The 18,217-nt window shown below is 44.2% G+C and overlaps 1 protein-coding gene across 5 annotated transcripts in view; it reads left to right on the top strand.

Annotated features, from left to right (window-relative positions):
• CYFIP2 (cytoplasmic FMR1 interacting protein 2) overlaps positions 1 to 15,281 on the top strand; it is a 50,509-nt gene extending 35,228 nt beyond the window's left edge. For all 5 annotated transcript variants that reach the window (XM_021410281.1, XM_021410282.1, XM_021410277.1 and 2 more), the window contains exons 24-31: positions 15 to 158; positions 1,428 to 1,518; positions 2,131 to 2,261; positions 5,283 to 5,355; positions 5,866 to 5,960; positions 9,826 to 10,064; positions 10,537 to 10,684; positions 11,245 to 15,281. In XM_021410281.1, the coding sequence (XP_021265956.1) occupies positions 15 to 158; positions 1,428 to 1,518; positions 2,131 to 2,261; positions 5,283 to 5,355; positions 5,866 to 5,960; positions 9,826 to 10,064; positions 10,537 to 10,684; positions 11,245 to 11,412 (1,089 nt within the window). In that variant the 3' untranslated portion in view covers positions 11,413 to 15,281. The remainder of the gene's footprint in view (positions 1 to 14; positions 159 to 1,427; positions 1,519 to 2,130; positions 2,262 to 5,282; positions 5,356 to 5,865; positions 5,961 to 9,825; positions 10,065 to 10,536; positions 10,685 to 11,244) is intronic.

The raw sequence follows: 18,217 nt of genomic DNA, 5'->3' as shown, positions 1-18,217 counted from the left end.
TTCTATTTTCTCAGCCTCTCAACATTGCCTACAGTCACATCTACAGCTCCTACCGCAATTTCGTGGGGCCGCCTCATTTCAAGACAATCTGCAGGCTGCTTGGCTATCAGGGGATCGCCGTGGTCATGGAAGAGCTGTTGAAGATCGTCAAGAGCCTGGTAATTCTGAGCCTAACACTGGCAGTGGAGAAATCGCGATGCTTTCAGAGGCATGGGTTGGAGGATCAGCCTGGCCATCAGGTTTTGGTTTGGGTTGTTGAAATTTGGGCACCTCTGTACCCCTTTAACCACACTGCAACACTTGTATTCATGGTCTAGTTTTGCTGTTGCTAAGGTAGAGGACACAAAACTGATGAAAAAGTCTTTGTTAGGAAATTTCTGTTACATGTGAGCTCTTAAGAATTCAAGCCATACGTCTCTTTCCATCAGATAAACTGAAGCCAGTAGCTCCATCTGCTTTGTACTGCTCTCAAAAAGAGAGATGTGATATCCACAGGGAAATGCTCCCTAAGGGCACCAACAATACAGAACATTAACAAGGCAGAAGGGAGCGTGCAAATTTTATCATTTTTCAGGTCACGCTTTTCTACCCAAAACTGTGTTTTATCAAAGGGAAGATTTTAATTCATTATAAATATTCAAATTCTGTTTTGGCTGCAGTGATTTAATTTTGAACTTGTCTAGCAAAGCAATGTAGACCTGAATCTCAAGCATATATCCAGCTTCTCTGCTGTAAAGTGCTGTAGCTATTGAAGTTGTAATTTGTGTCACTCAGTTGAAAACACTGTAGCTGTTGTGTGAGATCAGACAGCATTCAGTGAGAAGACAGAGATCTTGCATTTGGCTAAATTATGTTTATCACATAATCCCATGCAATATGTCTACAGGATGTATTTATATAACTCCAAATGACAGCAAGCATTTTTAACTAAGAAATACACTTTTCTCCATGTTAGTCCAGAACATCCAATCTGCAGGAACTTGTTCGATGTGTATATATTTTTATTTTGTTTTAAACTCTCGGTGTCTAGGATCATTCCTCAGGTGGGAAGAGCATTTCCTGTGCTGTGGAATGGCTCCTTTAGCAACTCCAATCAAATGCTTTTTGGGTTAGGAACGCAAGTCCAGCTGGATCTATGGTGGAGCCTTGTTTGGATTTCAGCTGCAAATAATGCAAACACAACGAGCCTTATTTTGAAGTAGAAAATCCATGCAACCATGATTTATTATTCAGGAGGAAGCTGTAAAACTCCATGCACTTGGGCTGGATTTTATACTTGGGTGAAACCCAAAGGAAGCAAGTTCTTAGACTCCAACTAAAGTTTCACCCTTTGTTGTCAGACGTGGACCTGTCCACAGACTGCTCTGTTTAAAACCAAGACCAGGAGAAGCCGTCCTTCCAGTTTAACCCTCCTTTGTCTCTGACAGCTGCAAGGCACCATCCTGCAGTATGTGAAGACTCTGATAGAAGTCATGCCCAAGATATGCCGCTTGCCAAGACACGAATATGGCTCTCCAGGTGGGTGCTACAGAGAGATGTGTCACGGTTTGAGCAAGAGCTCGCCCAAATGTCTGCGCAACATTTACTCAATTAAACAAGGACCCGCCGTGCTGCTGCAGCATGCAGCCCAAGCTCCCTGTGACACAGCTTTCCTGTTTCAAATTTCACTTTGAACACACAGCTGATTGATAAGGGCATGTCTGCTGGTTGTTCAGGTTTTGTTTTCAGGATTTTTAAGCTTTTGTTACAGTGGCTTTGCTATTACTTTTTCAAAAGCTCTACTTAGTTGATGCAAAGATTTTTTGCAGTATGACAGCAGTCTGCAACTCAACTGGATGTGAAATCTCTGATTGTTATAAATGAACCAGCACAAAGACATTCATTGCAGCCTTGAATCTCTTTTTCCTCCGATGAGGAAATCCAAGAACTTCACAGGAATTACTCCCTCTTTCTCAAGGGTTAGTGAAAGCAGGATGGCACACTGCACGCTGGCTCTCCCCAGTGCCTATCTCTGTCTATCCACTTAGAAGTCCTTGCAGTTCATGACCAGGCCCTGAATGCCTTTTAATCCACACCACTGAAGGATGCTTTTGCTCTCACTTTTCTGACTGCCCTCCCTTGTCTTTTAAGGAATCCTGGAGTTTTTCCACCACCAACTGAAGGACATTATTGAGTATGCAGAGCTGAAGACTGACGTGTTCCAGAGCCTCAGAGAAGTGGGCAATGCCATTCTCTTCTGCCTCCTTATCGAGCAGGCTTTGGTAAGGCAACACACCCTGCACCAGCAGATCCTACTTAAAATTGCCAGCTCAAGAGTATCAGTGGAAATGGGTTCTCCAACAGAAGAGTTGGGGAAATTTTCCAGCTTATCGTGTACCCAGGGTCTCTCTAGGGCTCTGCTGTTGGGGTCTGTGGGGATGATGTATGTTGGTGCTGGGTCACTGACATCTGACATTGCTCAAGGAGAATCTGAATACTGGAAGATCCAGATTTAATTCTTGGACCCAAAGCTACCCCATGTTTGTCCTTCTCAGAAATAAAAATCAGTTGGAGCTTATTTGTAGATTGTAAGCTCTTTGGGGCAGGGATTGTTACTTTTTCTAATACTTATATGGTGAGGAGTAGATTTGAGCCCTTTGCTCTCTTTGGAGTGGTAGTGCAATGGAAAAACTGGTTGGTTCTAATGACAGTGAGGATAAAGCAATCCAAAAGGAAGGAAATCTCAGAAGAGATGATATTTCCTATGACTTAATCTTCACCAAAAACTTAGCTAGTTTGATGACATGATTATTAGCCCTTGCACGAGCATGTTGTGCATGCACAAGTCTCCCAGCCTCTTAGCCCATGTAATGCCAATTCTAACCTGAGTGAGCTGGTATGGGGCAAAGGCTATCTACGGCTGAATGCAACATGTCAGAGCCAACTGAGGAGCTGCAACAACAACCCAGTTTTGCATTAAGATGCATGTTTCACGTCATAATAATTTTGTCAGGGTTGTGTCGGATCTTTCAGAAATTTTTCAGAAAGCCTTCTCGAGCACACATGGGATTTCCAAGCAAACCCTTAAATTTTTGTTCAGAGTAAGACCAGAAGAAAGTTCAAAGATTCCAAGTTTATTCAACTACTGAACACAGGGAAAAGTGAAAATCTCTGTATATGGTCTAAATGGATATTTCTAACCTTGCCTTTGCATTTTAACCCCAGAACAGAGACTTCTAGTTCCTAATACGGTATATCAAACATATTTGGTGAGCAGTACTTGTGTAAGATTTAAAAAAACAGAGATATACACCACCTAGCAGCTTGGTTTTATCTGATAGAATGACCAGACAGTATCCTGGCAGTTTATGTTTCTTTTGTGGCTTTGTCACTGCTCTCTGCTGTTCTGTGCTGAATTTTATGCTAGATGTACTGCATTTGCCTTTTATGTCCCATCTTCTAAATGGATATTGAAGGGACACATGGTGGTTTCTTTTAGAAATCCCTATTTGAGTGCAAAAATGTTCCTCCTAACTCTGGAGCTGTACGCATGCAATATAATAACATTCTAGAATAGCAGAAAATAAAGGAGACAGTGATACATTAGGGTTCTTTTTAGGAAGACTGCCCATCCAAGTCCACATCTGCCCACCTTCCATGCTAGCCAAAGTTGTCAGTTTTTCCACACAGAAATTGATTCAGAACATAAAGCAGTTTTGCACGTAGCAGGCACTGGTTTTTGCTTGCTGGAAGGCTGTCATATGCTTAGAGCCATTGCATAACAAGATTTTCCCTCCCTGTGTCGAAGGAGCAATTACTTTTATGGTGCAGTTATCATCATAGCTGTCAGCCTAATCTAAGGCTGGTGGTATTTGTTGGCAGAGGCTGCTCTAGTGAAGATTAGAAGTCTGCCTCAGTCTGCCCCCCTTTTTATTGTTTAAATTTGAGGAATTAAGTGTATCTTGGGACTAAATTTCTAAGAGTTCTTACTCGCAAGTAACGGGCCTTGGGGAGAAGGTCTCCCATGATTAATTTTGGAACAGATACCAGGTGTGTGCAGCCTACAAATGCAGAAAATACTCCCTTTATCAGAGGGAAAGAGCAGTGAAAGAGCATTGATCTAGGAAGGAAGAGTCTTTTGCAAACAGAATAACAAAGATGATATGCACACTCTGGTAGCATCAGCATCATGCCCACGGAGGGGCCACAGGCTGTGCCTGTCCCTCCAGCACTGTGTCACAAACTGCACTCCCACAAACTTTCATGCCAGCATCCATGGCACCAGTGCAGCCTCCTGCAGCTCCATGCTACTCCGTCTTTTTCCTCGGGGCTGGGAGACGGGGTACCCACCCATGCACCCCAACCAGACCCAGCTGAGTCATTCCATCTGGCCCTGAAAATCTTTTGCTGCTCTGTCATGACCTCCTCTCAAGTGTGTCTAAATCTCTCTGGTAAGCTCAGAACTGCAAGCATGTCCTAGAACGAGAGTTTTGCAGGAGCAAACTAATGCCATGTTGTTACGCAGTGCCTCTGTGTTGAACAGCTTTGGTTTTCCTTGCTGCTGTTTCCCATTGCAGACTTGTATACGATGTATTGTCAGCCATCGCTCCTCAGTCTCCACCTTCCTATTTCTAGGTTTCTCCTCGTGCATCTATGTTTGGGATTATTTTTTCTCTAGTGCATTGGCATGCATCCTCTCAGGTGGCATCTCATGATGTTATTACTCTCTGCACTTCTGTATTATTCTCCCTGGTGCCTGCACCACTGGGATCCTGGTCTGATAGCACTGGCCATGAACACCATACAACCAAATAATTTCAGGCCAATGTATTACGTATCTATTTATAATAGAGCCACACATCAGTATATTTAACATGTACACATCCCAGAATAACTAAGCCAAAGGGTAACTTCCACCTGGGCACACTCAGTGAAAACAAACAGCAGGAAGTCGTCAGAGTAAGACAGAACTGAAATTTCCATGCCCTTTATCCCCTTTTACTCGCAGCATTAATAAGTGGGCGAGAAAAAAAAACAAAAAACATATGAAGCTCTGGCCTTGTATAGGCGTGAGGTAAATTGTTTGGGTTATAGAAACTTCCTGGCTTAAGCTGAGAGCTGTTTCTTCCAGTTTTAGTCCATTTAGATACAAACTATTGGATTTATTACTGAGCTGGGCTAGATTTGACCAGGTGCTGTAGGTGTGATTGGGTTGTTGTAGGATTGCACAGACCCCTGAGCCAAACAGTCACGCCCTATAGGTATTTTTTAACTTACTTTATCTTTCTTTCTTCCTGCCTCAGTCCCAGGAAGAAGTTTGTGATTTGCTGCATGCTGCTCCCTTCCAAAATATTTTGCCCAGGGTCTACATCAAAGGTAAGAAGCTCAGAGGGCAGCAGTGGACAGACTCAGAGGTCACTTCCAAGAGCCGTTTCTCTTCCATTTCTCCTGAGGATTAGTTCTGGCCCTGCTTCCCCCTCTAAATAGATAAATGCATATAGGCAAAAGTAAGGTGGAAACATATGCCAGCAGAGCATCTTCTGTAGCCTCGTTACAGGCTGGAACCTTAGTTAGCCTGGGGGTTCCCTTAAGTCTCTAAAGGCATTTTGCAGCCTCTTTGGAGAATGACAGCATGAAATGTCCATCTCAACAGGAGTGATCAGGAACAGGGACATGCTTCTGGACATGTGTTTAAGCTGCTGCTGAGACTGCAATGGCACATCCCACCCTTCTCTGCATCACCGGTCCCCTCATTTGCTGTCGGTTTGGCTCTCTGATCCAAAGGCTCATTGGATGGTTGCTGGGGGGCAGCTCTGAGCAAACTCAGCGGAAATTGCGGGTCTCCACTTCCTCCTCTCATTTCACTGTTTGCTGCTCGCTTGACAGAAGGAGAACGCTTGGAGGTGCGCATGAAGCGTCTCGAAGCCAAGTATGCCCCACTTCACCTGGTTCCCCTAATAGAGAGGCTGGGCACTCCGCAGGTAAGGATTTCATCGAAAGGGATGGCTGTTGAAAATTCATAGCAGTCCCCAGTTGCCCTGTTTGGCCCTGGGAAAGTGATCCTTTATTTATTTATTTATTTTCTAAAATGCCATTCAGACAAAGAAGTCAGAATCCTTGCCCTAGCGGACACATCAAAAGGAAATTTGTGAGTGGGTCCAGAGCGTATTGCTGCCTCCAGTCTGAGAGCTGGCAGGGAACTGAAATGTAAGCCAGCTCTGAATACAAACAGCCTTGAAAACCTCTTTCCTCTCCATTAAAAAAAAATAAATGGAGAATTATTGGGGTGGTTCCAGGGGAAACATTGTAGGGCTGTCCCTGGCTTAATCCATTGCCATCACTTTTGGGGATCCCATTTTAGGACTGCCTGGTGGTACATTTGTAAGCTCATCCCTGTCAAGGAATACATCTAAGAATGGTTTACCTCCTAGCACATGCTTAGAGCTTCAGCACATGCTTAAAATTACAGCTCCATTTAAGTGTCATGTTGAGGTGGGGTCTCAGCTTGAAAAAAAATATATCTATTTTCTGCAGAAATTGAGTACCACCAAAAATATCTCGGGAGATGTAATCAGTGTAATGGGCAGAATTGAGTTCTATTGATATCAGTAGCCAAATGTCCACTATCTACTTAGTGGAGTTAATAGGATAAAAATCATTGAAAGTGTTAAAGAAATCAACACCCTTTTCCTGTAAACTACTGCTGAGGGAATGGAACAAATACTCAGTTGTATGAGGTGGCAGATCTATGGCAGGCAGAAAGCTACACATCTTTTTTCCATGTTTTTCTGATGGATCAAGGATTTGGAACTTTGCTTCACTGGAAATCATATGAAACAAAGAAACTGGCTAGAAAACTGAGAGCTTTGTCTTACTTTGTAGACATTTCTCTCACTTCCCATTGGCTTCCTTTCAAAGGAGACACTCGAGAAAAAGAATTCACCTCTGTGTTTTTGTGTCTTTGTGTTGGTCTTTCTCTCTCTCCTTCTTTCCATGCAAAACCATCATTGAAATCTGCTATAAGAGTCCACTCGTTGCTTATCCTTGCTGTAGTTACAGTGATGAAAACAAAAGGTATTTTGTGTCCTAAATTAATTTTCTGTAAACTGTTCCCACATTCACCACACAGGTACAGTTGAGTACCAGATCTTTTTTGAGCTCGGGTGTGAATGAACACAAAAATGACTTTCAGTAGCTCCTCCATAGCTTCTAGCTTGCTCCTGGAAATGCAGTTTTGGACACAGGCCATGTTGGGTTTTTCCTGCAGAACACAGAAGTACCTTAGAGCAATTGTCCAGAATTGGAGCAGAAGTTGGCTGCTGGATGCCTCTCCCAAAAGGTGGCCCTATGCAGTTCCCATAACCACTTGCTGTAAAGGGTCTGAGCCACAGCTGCTGCTGTTAGTGGGAATCTTCCCAGCAGTCTTCAGGTGTGGTTCTTGCAAGCTTGCTAATTAACAGACTGTGAAAGAGGTATGGCGTAACTGAGTTAGTGCAGCAACAGGAAAACTGCCAGGGAGGGCATATTCTACACTGGAAATCCACAAACAGCTGTTTGAAGGGTGACTGATACAGAACCAGGGGGTCACAGGAGTTCGTTAAAGGAATCCTCTCCCTGTTAATGCTGAGTAGATATTTAGCAAGGGACTTTCAAACATGCTTTGTCAATGGGCTTTTGTTTTTTCCTTTCAAAATAATGGGAGCTTTTTTCTTTTGAGGACAGAGGGAACAGTTGAGGCAGCACAGTGCCTTCCCTTGGCAGTCTATCCTCAATCACCCATCCTCTGCTGATCACAGAAGTCAGTGGGACCCCAGATTGTTAGGCAGATTTGGCCACAGGACTAATAGCCATCCAGCTGCCTTCACCGTGTTAAATATCTGCCAACTGGTAGTTGTGCTGTCTTACAGGGTTGAATTTTAAAACCAAATTTTGACTGTGAATGTGAGTGGTACCACGTTTTTTGGAAAATGGATGCATCCTTTTCTAGATTAAGATTTCTTCACACTAAGATCATTGAACTAGTTTTGTCAAAAATACCTGTTCTATTGATATTTCTTAGCAAACAGTAATGCTAACACTTAATTTACACATGAAGAGGTTTTACTGTTGCTGTGTCTCCATTTTGCCATCATAGACTTCTGTGTGCAGACACTAATCTTTACCCATAAAAGTTTGGTGCAGATGAAGAGAGAGAAGTGGTACCTACTGCCTTTAGCTATAAAAAACACACTAGATAAAATAAACCTTTACTTGCTAAGCAAATATGTGCAAGTGTGCACTGTGAAACTTGGGTGATATCGTTCCTGAATTTAACAAATCTGGGGATCCCTGCCCTGATCTGGCCTCTGGGCAGCAATACCGTGTTCCCTTGATATTTGCTATTAGTTGAACATTAATTGCTCTGAAGTTCCCAAATGTCCTTGGAATTGTGTTGAAAGCAGGAACTGTAATGCTTTCACTTCAGTAGCTACCAAACTAAAAAGGCTTTAGGTCAATGCCAGCGTAAACCAGTAGTCAGGAAAGGGGATGCATATGCACGTTCAGATTTCTATGTTTTTAGTGCAGCATAAAGAATACTCAAATAAACTGAGCAAAATTAATGTCCTTAAAGTCTGGCCAGGACATGTGCAGGTGCTTTGTAGCAGAGGCTCTGAGCCTCTGTTGTTATTCTGGTCAGGATGACATTTTTTCTTATAGGCTTTAGGTGAACAGCTGGAAATGGAGCAAATGCTTAAAAATGGCCTAGGGTTCCAGGAAGTCCTCTAGGATAGGCAGAACGTCGGTAAGTGCCGTGCTTGCTCTGCATGCCGCTGCCGAAGTGGTGAGGTGGTAAAAGGCTCTCCCTGTGGGAACAGTGGGATGTGGCCGTCACCCATGCGATGGGGTGAGCTTCCTACCTCCGTGGCCTCCAGCACGACTCTGACAGCACTTGGATCCCATTTCCCCTGTTATTTTTGGCAGCGCTTCAAGAAGGCAGTAATACTGCTGGAAATGGCAAGGAGTGGGGCAGACAGGCTCTGCGCACGCAGCCCAGCCCAGCTCAGAGGGTGCAGGCAGGAAGCTCACTGGGGTCAGTGCTCCGTGCGGGGGGAAGGACCCACTTGCTTATTCAAGTACCCTTGTTGGTTTTTTTTCCTCTGGAGCAGCAATAGAGCAGAAATGAAGTCAGTTCTCTCTTCAGCTTCCTCTGGTTTAAAAGCCAAATCAACTCCATCCAGTGGAGCCACTCCAGATTTGTTCCTGTACATTTGAGAGGGGATGTCACAGAAATTCTCTGCATATGGAAAGTTTCTCAGCTGGAAAAAGTATTACTTGACTTTCTTAGAAACCACAGGTTTTCCAGTATTAAGGTTCCAATGGCTTCTCATCTATCTCAGAGCTTTTTAACCATTACGTAGGAAATCAAGAAGTTGTAGCCTGTCTGTTTTAAAGAGATGATGGTAATGCCCTGGGAAGCAAAATGCCTGTGTTCTCTCCTGTTTCATTTCCATAATCTGCACAAATCATGATATTAAGCCTGGCAATGCTTAGTAGCGCTCGTGTAAGAGAATAGCAGAATTAAGGATCAGTATTTCTGATCAGAACTTTTGCCTTCAGCTTTCGTTTTCTGACGCAGATAGTTATTTCAAAAGATACTCAGTTTGGTGAAATATAATTGAGCACAATATTAAGTGTTCGGTTTGAGGGTTAAACATTCTCTGGTGGGGAGTGCCATGGGAGCAGCCATCAGAGGTAAGGTTGGACCTTTCACAGGATATGCCAGGGAGACCAGGAATTGTTAAGTCCAACCAGAGGGTACATCTGTATTACATTGTCACTTGTTTCTTTGGTTCTCCTCCTCTTCAGCAAATAGCCATTGCCCGGGAAGGTGACTTGCTGACCAAGGAGCGGCTGTGCTGCGGCTTGTCCATGTTTGAGGTGATCCTGACCCGAATTCGGAGCTACCTGCAGGACCCAATCTGGCGCGGACCGCCCCCGACAAATGGGGTCATGCATGTAGACGAGTGCGTGGAGTTCCACCGGCTCTGGAGTGCCATGCAGTTTGTGTACTGCATCCCCGTGGGCACCAACGAGTTCACAGCAGAGTGAGTGTCCAGTGGCTGGCTCTGCCATTAGCTCAGGAGCTCTTAGCTGCAGCGATAGCCTCAGCCAGCATAGAGGTAGAGAGAGAACGTGGGTACCTAAGGACAGGACTTTGTGGGACATAGACCTAAAGAGCTGCCCCCAAAGCTTCCCATCTGAACAGCTGGGAAAAAGGGAGAAGGAAAAGAGGAATACAGAGAGACATGCCCAAGGTACCCTGCAGAAAGAAATGGATAGATGGGTCTACAGTCCAAGCTGGAGGCAAAGTCCTCATCCATCATACACTGTGGTGCACCGTGCACAGCCTGGTCTCTTTCTGAGCTCAATTTTTTCTCTAACTACATTTTCACTTCCACTTTTCAGGAATAGGACCAATTTCTCCCTCCAAGGAAAGTTTCTGGTATCATGGTAGGACAGCTTTTATCTAACTCCATCCTATTATCTCTCCATCCCATCACCCTGTCCCCACTCTAGGCAGTGCTTTGGAGATGGTCTGAACTGGGCAGGTTGTTCTATCATTGTTCTCCTTGGACAACAACGACGCTTTGACCTATTTGACTTCTGCTACCACCTGCTGAAGGTGCAGAGGCAGGACGGGAAGGATGAAATTATTAAAAACGTGGTAAGTTGAAGGGTAAGGCTCCAAAAGACTGGAACTTGCACACATCTCTGTTTTCCAGCTTGCCTGATTCAAATTCATAAATCACAAACTTTCCGGGTGTTGACCTTATTCAAGCTGGATATGCTTGCTGTGAGACTTCCCCCTGCAATCTCAGCAGAGAGGCCAGGGTTTTAATTGGCTTGACAATCAAATCTTTTTTCTCCCAAAGCTTTTCCTTTGTTCCTGGGGTTGGGAAGCTGGAGCAGAGAAGCTAGTATTTCCATCAACCATTCTCTGATCTCTGTGGCTTTATCAATAAGCAGCTGGCAGTCCAGACTCTAGATCGATCAACATAGAACCACTCACTGACCTTGTTAATTCTGTCTTGAGTCATCAAACCCTGTAATGAAGTGAGTCACCGGTCTCTGGGAGCTGCTAAGTGGAACTGTAACACGTGTTATAGCTGCTTTGTATTAGCAGAGGTTTCTCAGCAGCAGGGCAGAGGTATTGTTGTTTCCTGGCTTGTCAAATGACACAAGTCTCTCTTCATCTGCTGTTTTTCCTCCTCACCATCCCTCCAGCCCTTGAAAAAGATGGCCGACAGGATCAGGAAGTATCAGATCCTGAACAATGAGATTTTTGCCATCCTGAACAAGTATATGAAGTCGGTGGAAACAGACAGTTCCACGGTGGAGCACGTGCGCTGCTTCCAGCCTCCCATCCACCAGTCGCTGGCCACCACCTGCTAGTGTGACACTAACCCTGTGTGCTTCGGGAAGGGAGAGGAGACTGAGCCCAGGACAACTGGGAGGATGAACTTGATGGCGTGAGACCTAGCAACAAAGTAAGACTGGGCATGCCCACTACAAGGACTTATCTTCCCATCTGGCCCTGTTGAGTGCATGTTCTTCTGTACCATCCCTGTGACCAATTTTACTTGTAGCTTTTGGACTTGGGAGTGGGTGGGGGTGGGAGGGCGAAATGTGCTTTTCTTCCATGAAGTCTGGTTTTCCCTGTGATTCATCCAGCCGAACACAAAAATCTGAAGCCATATTGCAGCCCCAAAGGTGGGGGATTCTGTCAGAAGAGCTGCGTGTTTCTACTGCTGGGAGCCCGCTCCCCACCCATGACACGTGCCACCAGGGCTGAAGACAGACCCTGACTTCTTTCTGGGGAAGAGGGGATGAAGGCAGGATTTCACCTATGGCAGCGCCCTGGGGACCAAGGAGCAGCACAGAGGAGCCATGCTGGGCTGGCCGTGGATTGCTTCCTGCTCTCTGCCGAGTCGTTGGCCTTCCTAGCACCTGGCATTTGGGTTTCAGAATAGCAATGATGTAGCTGCCAAATAACTCCTCAGCACTTCAGAGAGCTAGGGAAAGCAAAAAAGGCCTCTTTTTTTTCCCCTGCCATGGAATGTCCACTTGTTTTATTTCAAAGGGTTCTCCCTTGAAGACACATCTTCCATGAAGTAAATGAGATTTCTTATGCACCATGGAAGAGGTTGCATTGGATTTGTGTGAATATGCTCTTGCACATGCTGACTTGGGTGGAAACAGATGCTGATCCTGACAGGAGGCAGTTGTAGCTACCTTGACCATGTGCGATCTTTGATATTCAGCCAAGGATGAGAGCTGGAATGTGTAATTTTTGTACATTCTGGCATGCTATTTTCCCTTGTTTTAGACAAATTCCTAGTCATGGCAACCAAATATCTTTTTTTTTTTTTTTAAGAGAATGGTGTATATCAACAAGGCTTAGTAAACTTCCCATAACATGGAAATGATGTGATTCATTAGAAAAGGTAAAACATAGGATAAGCATAATGAAAACAGTATTTTCCAGGCTCAAAAGCATTCTGAGGGAACACGGGAGTCCGTTTCCTGTTCCTACTCAGCTCGTCTAATATCTCCAGAGGTATTAGATACTGAGAGCAAATTCAGTAGGGACTTCAGGGAGAAATTTAAAACTCATGGTTTTCCCTGCTTCCCCTTGGTGCTGTCACTGCAGTGACACAAAACCTTGTGCTTGAAGCTAAAGATCAAACCACATGCTCCAGGAGGAAATTATGTTAAGATCACTACTAGCAATACTTTTATTTCTCAGCTTTAGCCAGGACACAGCAGATAATTACTGTTCAAATAGACAGTATAAGAAAAAGAATATGTATTACCAAACATATTCTTTTCATGCATTCCATCATGCCTTGTAACCTGCATGCTACTACAGATGCTGAAAAGGCAGAGCCTGGCCCTTGTTCTCTCAGAGGAAACACATCATTGATGTATAGAAACGTCCCAGCTGGAATGCACTGTATTAGTGCTAAAGGAGATCTTGCTGTGTGGGATACATTTGTTCTCCCAGACACTCACTCCCTCGTAGTCAGCAAATAACCCACACATGAAAGTGCTGGACATCTTTACACCTTGAGTCTCCTTTAATTGCTGAGACAAATGCTTGAACCTCTGGGAGGAAACGGTGCAACACAGCAATCTGAAAGTCCAGTGACATCTCAGGAGGTCGGGCTGAACCCTCTGGGTGTCAGGGAAGTATCCAGCCTCTGGAGGCAAGTTGTTTCCCTCCCATTGTGAAGAAGAGCAGCACAAGAGCATCCAAAACCCAACAATACCGAAGGACTCCTGCTCTTTATTTACTTTCTCCACTAAGGATGCCAGTTCTGGTTTTCCGTTGTGTTCCAACACTTTACACTGCTGAAACTACTGGACTGAGGGAGTTTACAGATATATATTTTTAAATGGAAGAGGAGAATCGAGCACTTTATTTTTTGTGGAAAACAAGATACAAGGAAGATAGATCCAATCAAGATCCTATTTTCCTGACCTAAATAGCAAGTGCTTGTTATTTTGGTATGAAAGTGTTGCTGATGAAGTGGCACAGGTCCCTGACTGGCTCTCAGAGCCATCTCTGAGCACAGCACAAATTGAATGTCCTATGATGTCTGATATGTTATGGGATGTTGGAGCCTTGGCAGAAACCAGCAGGAGCAAGAACACAGAAAGATGAACTATGCCACCCAGCCCAGTCGCAGCTAGCTAGACAAAACAGGATATCCTAAGGTCAATATAAATGTCTGTTTAGGTTTGCAGTGAGTCAGGAGATTTTTACCTAAACATGACTATCGCTGCATTCTTTTTGCTGTAGGCTTGGCTTAATTCTCTAAAAAACCTGCAAAACTCAGTTGGGTATACTTGAATGAAAAGGTAGAGGAAATCTATTTTTTTGCCCTCAGATTTGCTGTCAAAAACAAACCCCTTCCGACTCTGAGGGATGAAACGTTTTGAGCAAAATGTCCAAAGTGCATGAACAAAATGTAAAGTGTTTTTGACTGTAGATGTTTTTGCCTTGTTGCTCAAGTAGTATGAGATCAGCTAGGAATAACTGTATGGTCTTCACTTCTGAGACTTGATGTTCTTGTCCTTTTATTATCTGATTCAAATAGTCTTTAGCTTCAGTTTTCTAACCCCGCCCCCCCCCCACCCCACCGACTCTATATAAGCAAGGTTCAGGCTTCGGTCTTCAAAGAACTCAGTGAAGCAGAATTTTTCTCTTCTTTTTTTTTCTTTTAATGTCGTAATTGTTAGTGAAAATAGGGAGCAAATTTGTGACAGTAGAGCTAAATAACAGATTGCCAAGGGGTCAGGCATATCCTCCACACTTGAAAACTTTCTGCCAATTTTGGATGTCTTCCTTGCAGATATGCTCTAATTCAATCTGCAGAGCCCATATTATTTTTTCCTATGGACCCCTACATGGATGATTTAAGTCAACTGACTACAGGATTACCTTTTTTAACCTACATTTTCCCAATTACTCTGAAGTAGTTGCAACTCCTTGGGATTTACCAATCACCATTTGGAATGTCTACTTCAAATACAAGTTGCTGACTTGATACAGAGGTTAGAGAGAGGGAAAAGGATGGTCTGTGCAATGAACAAAGTCAGACTAGATGATTGTAATGTTCCCTCCAGCTTTAACATTGTGAAAAGCGACTATTGGCAGTGCAGATGCCTTTCTTGGATGATGCTACACTTGACTCTCGGTGATCCAATAGGAAGGGGAAGTAAACTCGTTCAAACTCAGCACTTCAGTGGTTTTCCTTTTAAACTCTGGCAGCACTTATTAGCACTGAACGTTAATCTTTTTTCTCCTGCATTACTCCAGTCCAGTAGGTTCATGTGTGTTTGAGAACAAAAGAAGAAAGAATTGAAGGTGTAAAAAAAGAAAATATTCTCAGAAGCTCTTGTCAAATGTACCATATTTGTATGAAAAGCTGCTTGAGTTATTTTGTACAATGAGTTTTATTTATGGTGAGGTATATTTACGCTCGTGGTCTGATACGGTGTTAAATTTTTGATCCATATTTGCTATGCAGCTGAAGATGATATTTTGGTTTTGTATTATTATTTTTTGCTGTTGTTCTAAAATTCAGCTAACAGAAGCTTCCATCTCCATTAGAAATGCTTCTGCAAGAGTAAAGCATCTGGTACATGGTGATATGTCCCGTAACACAGCAACCAGCAGTGTGTACAACAAACGTGGGATGACTTTTGTGATGAAGAGAAATAAAAATTGGGCTCATTCATGAAATGGGCAAACTTTATCTTGTGGTGTCACTGTCATTTGTGGTAACTGTTACTTGAGGAAAGACTCTGACTGCACCTGGCAAAAGGAGAATGCTAAGAGGGATGATGGCAGCATTTTGTTGCTAAAAATGTCAATCTTTTGTCAAAAGCTACAAAGAAAACTGAAGCTTCATGGCTAACAACAAAACAGGCCAATGGATTTTCCTATCAGAAGGTTGAGTTCTGAGGGAAACGTGGTTCTGCCACAAATCTTCATTGACAACTTGTGGAGGGGGGTGGGGGGAAATTATACAACTATCTGTAATAGAATTTGACAGGCCCTAGTCAAAATAAAGCTAAGTGAGGAGCTCATCTCCTCTCACTACCACAGCCCTACCAGCTCTACAGGGACTTTTTATCCCAGGAGACAGACATTGCTATTTTCTTCCAGATTTCCATTTGTTGCCATTCTTTGGTTCCTGTTAAAAGCCCCAAAAAGTGCTGGGGGGCTCCCAGGCTGCACAGCCCCACCTGGAGCCACCCCTTGCACTGAGCATTGACCTCTGAGAGCCTGAATGTTGGACAACCAGCCCTAGGGGACCATTATTAAAACCCCAGACCTACATCCTTCTTTCTCGTGTATCTGTATATCTTTATTTCCCCAGATTAATGGCACTCTGCCACTGAGAAGAACACTTCATGAATGATTGTTTTGTGATGTCAGGTGTAGCAGAGACCCTTGCTGTAACTCCTGCAAGCCAGCTGTGCCTTTTGCATCTAGTTTTGCTTCACGTAGAGCTCTGATGCAAACACCTGGCAGATAAGAGCTCTGCAAACAAACACGCTGCTGCCTTCACGTCACTTCACCTCACAGCACGCACTGCTCATCTGAAGCTTTAGGGCCTCTGTTGCCCACAAGAACATCCACCTATCTGTCACCAACCCACTGCTCCTGTTCTGCCAGCATCTGTGGTTTGTGGGGCCTCAGGGACCCGGATCATTATACTAATCTGGATAGAGAAAATAACAACCCCACAAGTGAAGCAGGACATGCTTATTTTGGCCTTATGAACCCACACAGCTCAGCAGCTCTACAGCAGAGCCACAGATACTCACTCTGGCACAGGGAGGGCAGCACAAGGGTGAGAACCCATCGTGGGTGTGATGGGCTGGGAACTCCAAGCTGGCATCATCTGAACTCCTGCAGCGTGAAATGACAGCCCCAGCCACTGCAGGCACGGTTACCTGGAGAGATAACTTGAACTAAAAGCTGTCTGCTCAACCACATCCAGTCCTAACAAGCTTTTATGTTGTTGTGCTGCAATCATCTGAGCACCAGGCATTTCCTTTAGCCACTACACCACCAGGTCACTGTCAGAAAGAGGATTTATCTCCCTTCGAAGCAGCAGATCTCAAACTACATCGAGCCAAGGCTGAATATTACAACCCTGTTCTGAAAGCCTCCACAAGAACCATGCCTAGCAGACACCCAAGGGCAGAAGTGTCCATCAGCTGCTAGCAGGATGCTTCCACCATTATAAAATACACAAGATGGGTACCAGCTATTTTTCCACCATTTTTTTCCAGTCCAGAAAAGAAGAGAGGAGCAGTGGAAAGAAAAGACTTTGGAGATTGCTAAAGATATTATTTGCATGCAAAGCTGTCTTGCTTTATCCCCTGGACTCCAGTCAAGTTTTTTAGCTTGGGGAACCAGTATTTCAGGTGGAACCGCGTTGCTACAAGATGAGCCACTATGGCAGACTCCCTGATTTCTGATGAGGTGGACCTTATTTTTAAGGAAGTACCTGATGTGAGTATCAACCACTGAGCTCACAGCTTGGAGCTGAATTCCCCTAATTACAGCCTTACCATTAAAACGAGGATATGAACCAATAACAGAGGCACTGGTTACATCCCTCCTGTATCGTTATCAGTCTGAACTTGCCCTTGACTAAGTGTTGCAGACAATTCTTTGCCAAGCCTTCCTGGCTTTTAACTCCCATATTGCCATATGCAGCCTTGCTAAATCCATCAAGTGCAACTCCTGTGACTTTGTGATTTTATATACAACATCCCTACAGCCCCTGTACTAGTAAGATGTGACACACATGTACCACAGCTGACTGCAGCATCTAAGTGAAGCTTGTCCCATGGTGGTGACAACTCCGTGTGCTCCCTCCCTGATGTCTAACAGTGAGCTTGCACTGCAGCATTCTTTCCTTCTGGGACCTCTACCCCTCCACATCACCTCTCTCCCCAGAACTCAGAAGAGCATCTCTTGGATTGGAGATCTCGCCCCTTCCCAAGTCTGGCAAAACTGGCCCATAGGGTCAAATATATTTGGGAGTGAGGATACCAAACATGGTCACTCTTCATTTCGGAAGTCAGGCTACCAAGGGATGGTAAAGCTATGACCCAAAGTGCCTTTTGCTTTCCACCACATCATCACCTCAGCTTTGACAGCATAGTTATCACTGATAAAACACCATCCTTTTAATTTCCTACACCAGAAACCACTGCCACACCATTTGGATGGCTACCAGATGCTTCTGCGATGGAGGACAGGACATGGGATTTGGTCAGCACAGCCTTTCCCAGCCACTGACTGTGGCTAATGAACCATCCCAATTAAAGTCAATGACTCACAGAACACTCGAATGTGACATTTGCTGGAGAGCAGAGTTGTACAGAGATATAATCAGGCACTGAGTGAAAGACCCACACAGTGCCTGCAATGCTGCAGCTTGATGGCATAAGAGCAACTTCTGTAGCAGTGTATTTCATGGTGTGAGAAAAAAAAAATAAAAAAGCAAATTTTCAAGCATTAAGTCCTGCAGATCATACACTTTAGTTATTTTATTCAGTAGCCAGAGGCAGCAAAGCCTTAAATTGCAGCTGCAGGTGAAATCGTGCCCTGCACCTCTGCTCTCACGTAGCACAGCACCTCACAGCACAAGTGCCCTGTCTTCTGCTG

This window comes from Numida meleagris, chromosome 12 (assembly GCF_002078875.1).
Source record: "Numida meleagris isolate 19003 breed g44 Domestic line chromosome 12, NumMel1.0, whole genome shotgun sequence".
NCBI lineage: Eukaryota > Metazoa > Chordata > Aves > Galliformes > Numididae > Numida > Numida meleagris.
Note: the sequence above shows the minus strand (reverse complement) of the source record. Positions and strands in the feature narration are given on the sequence as shown.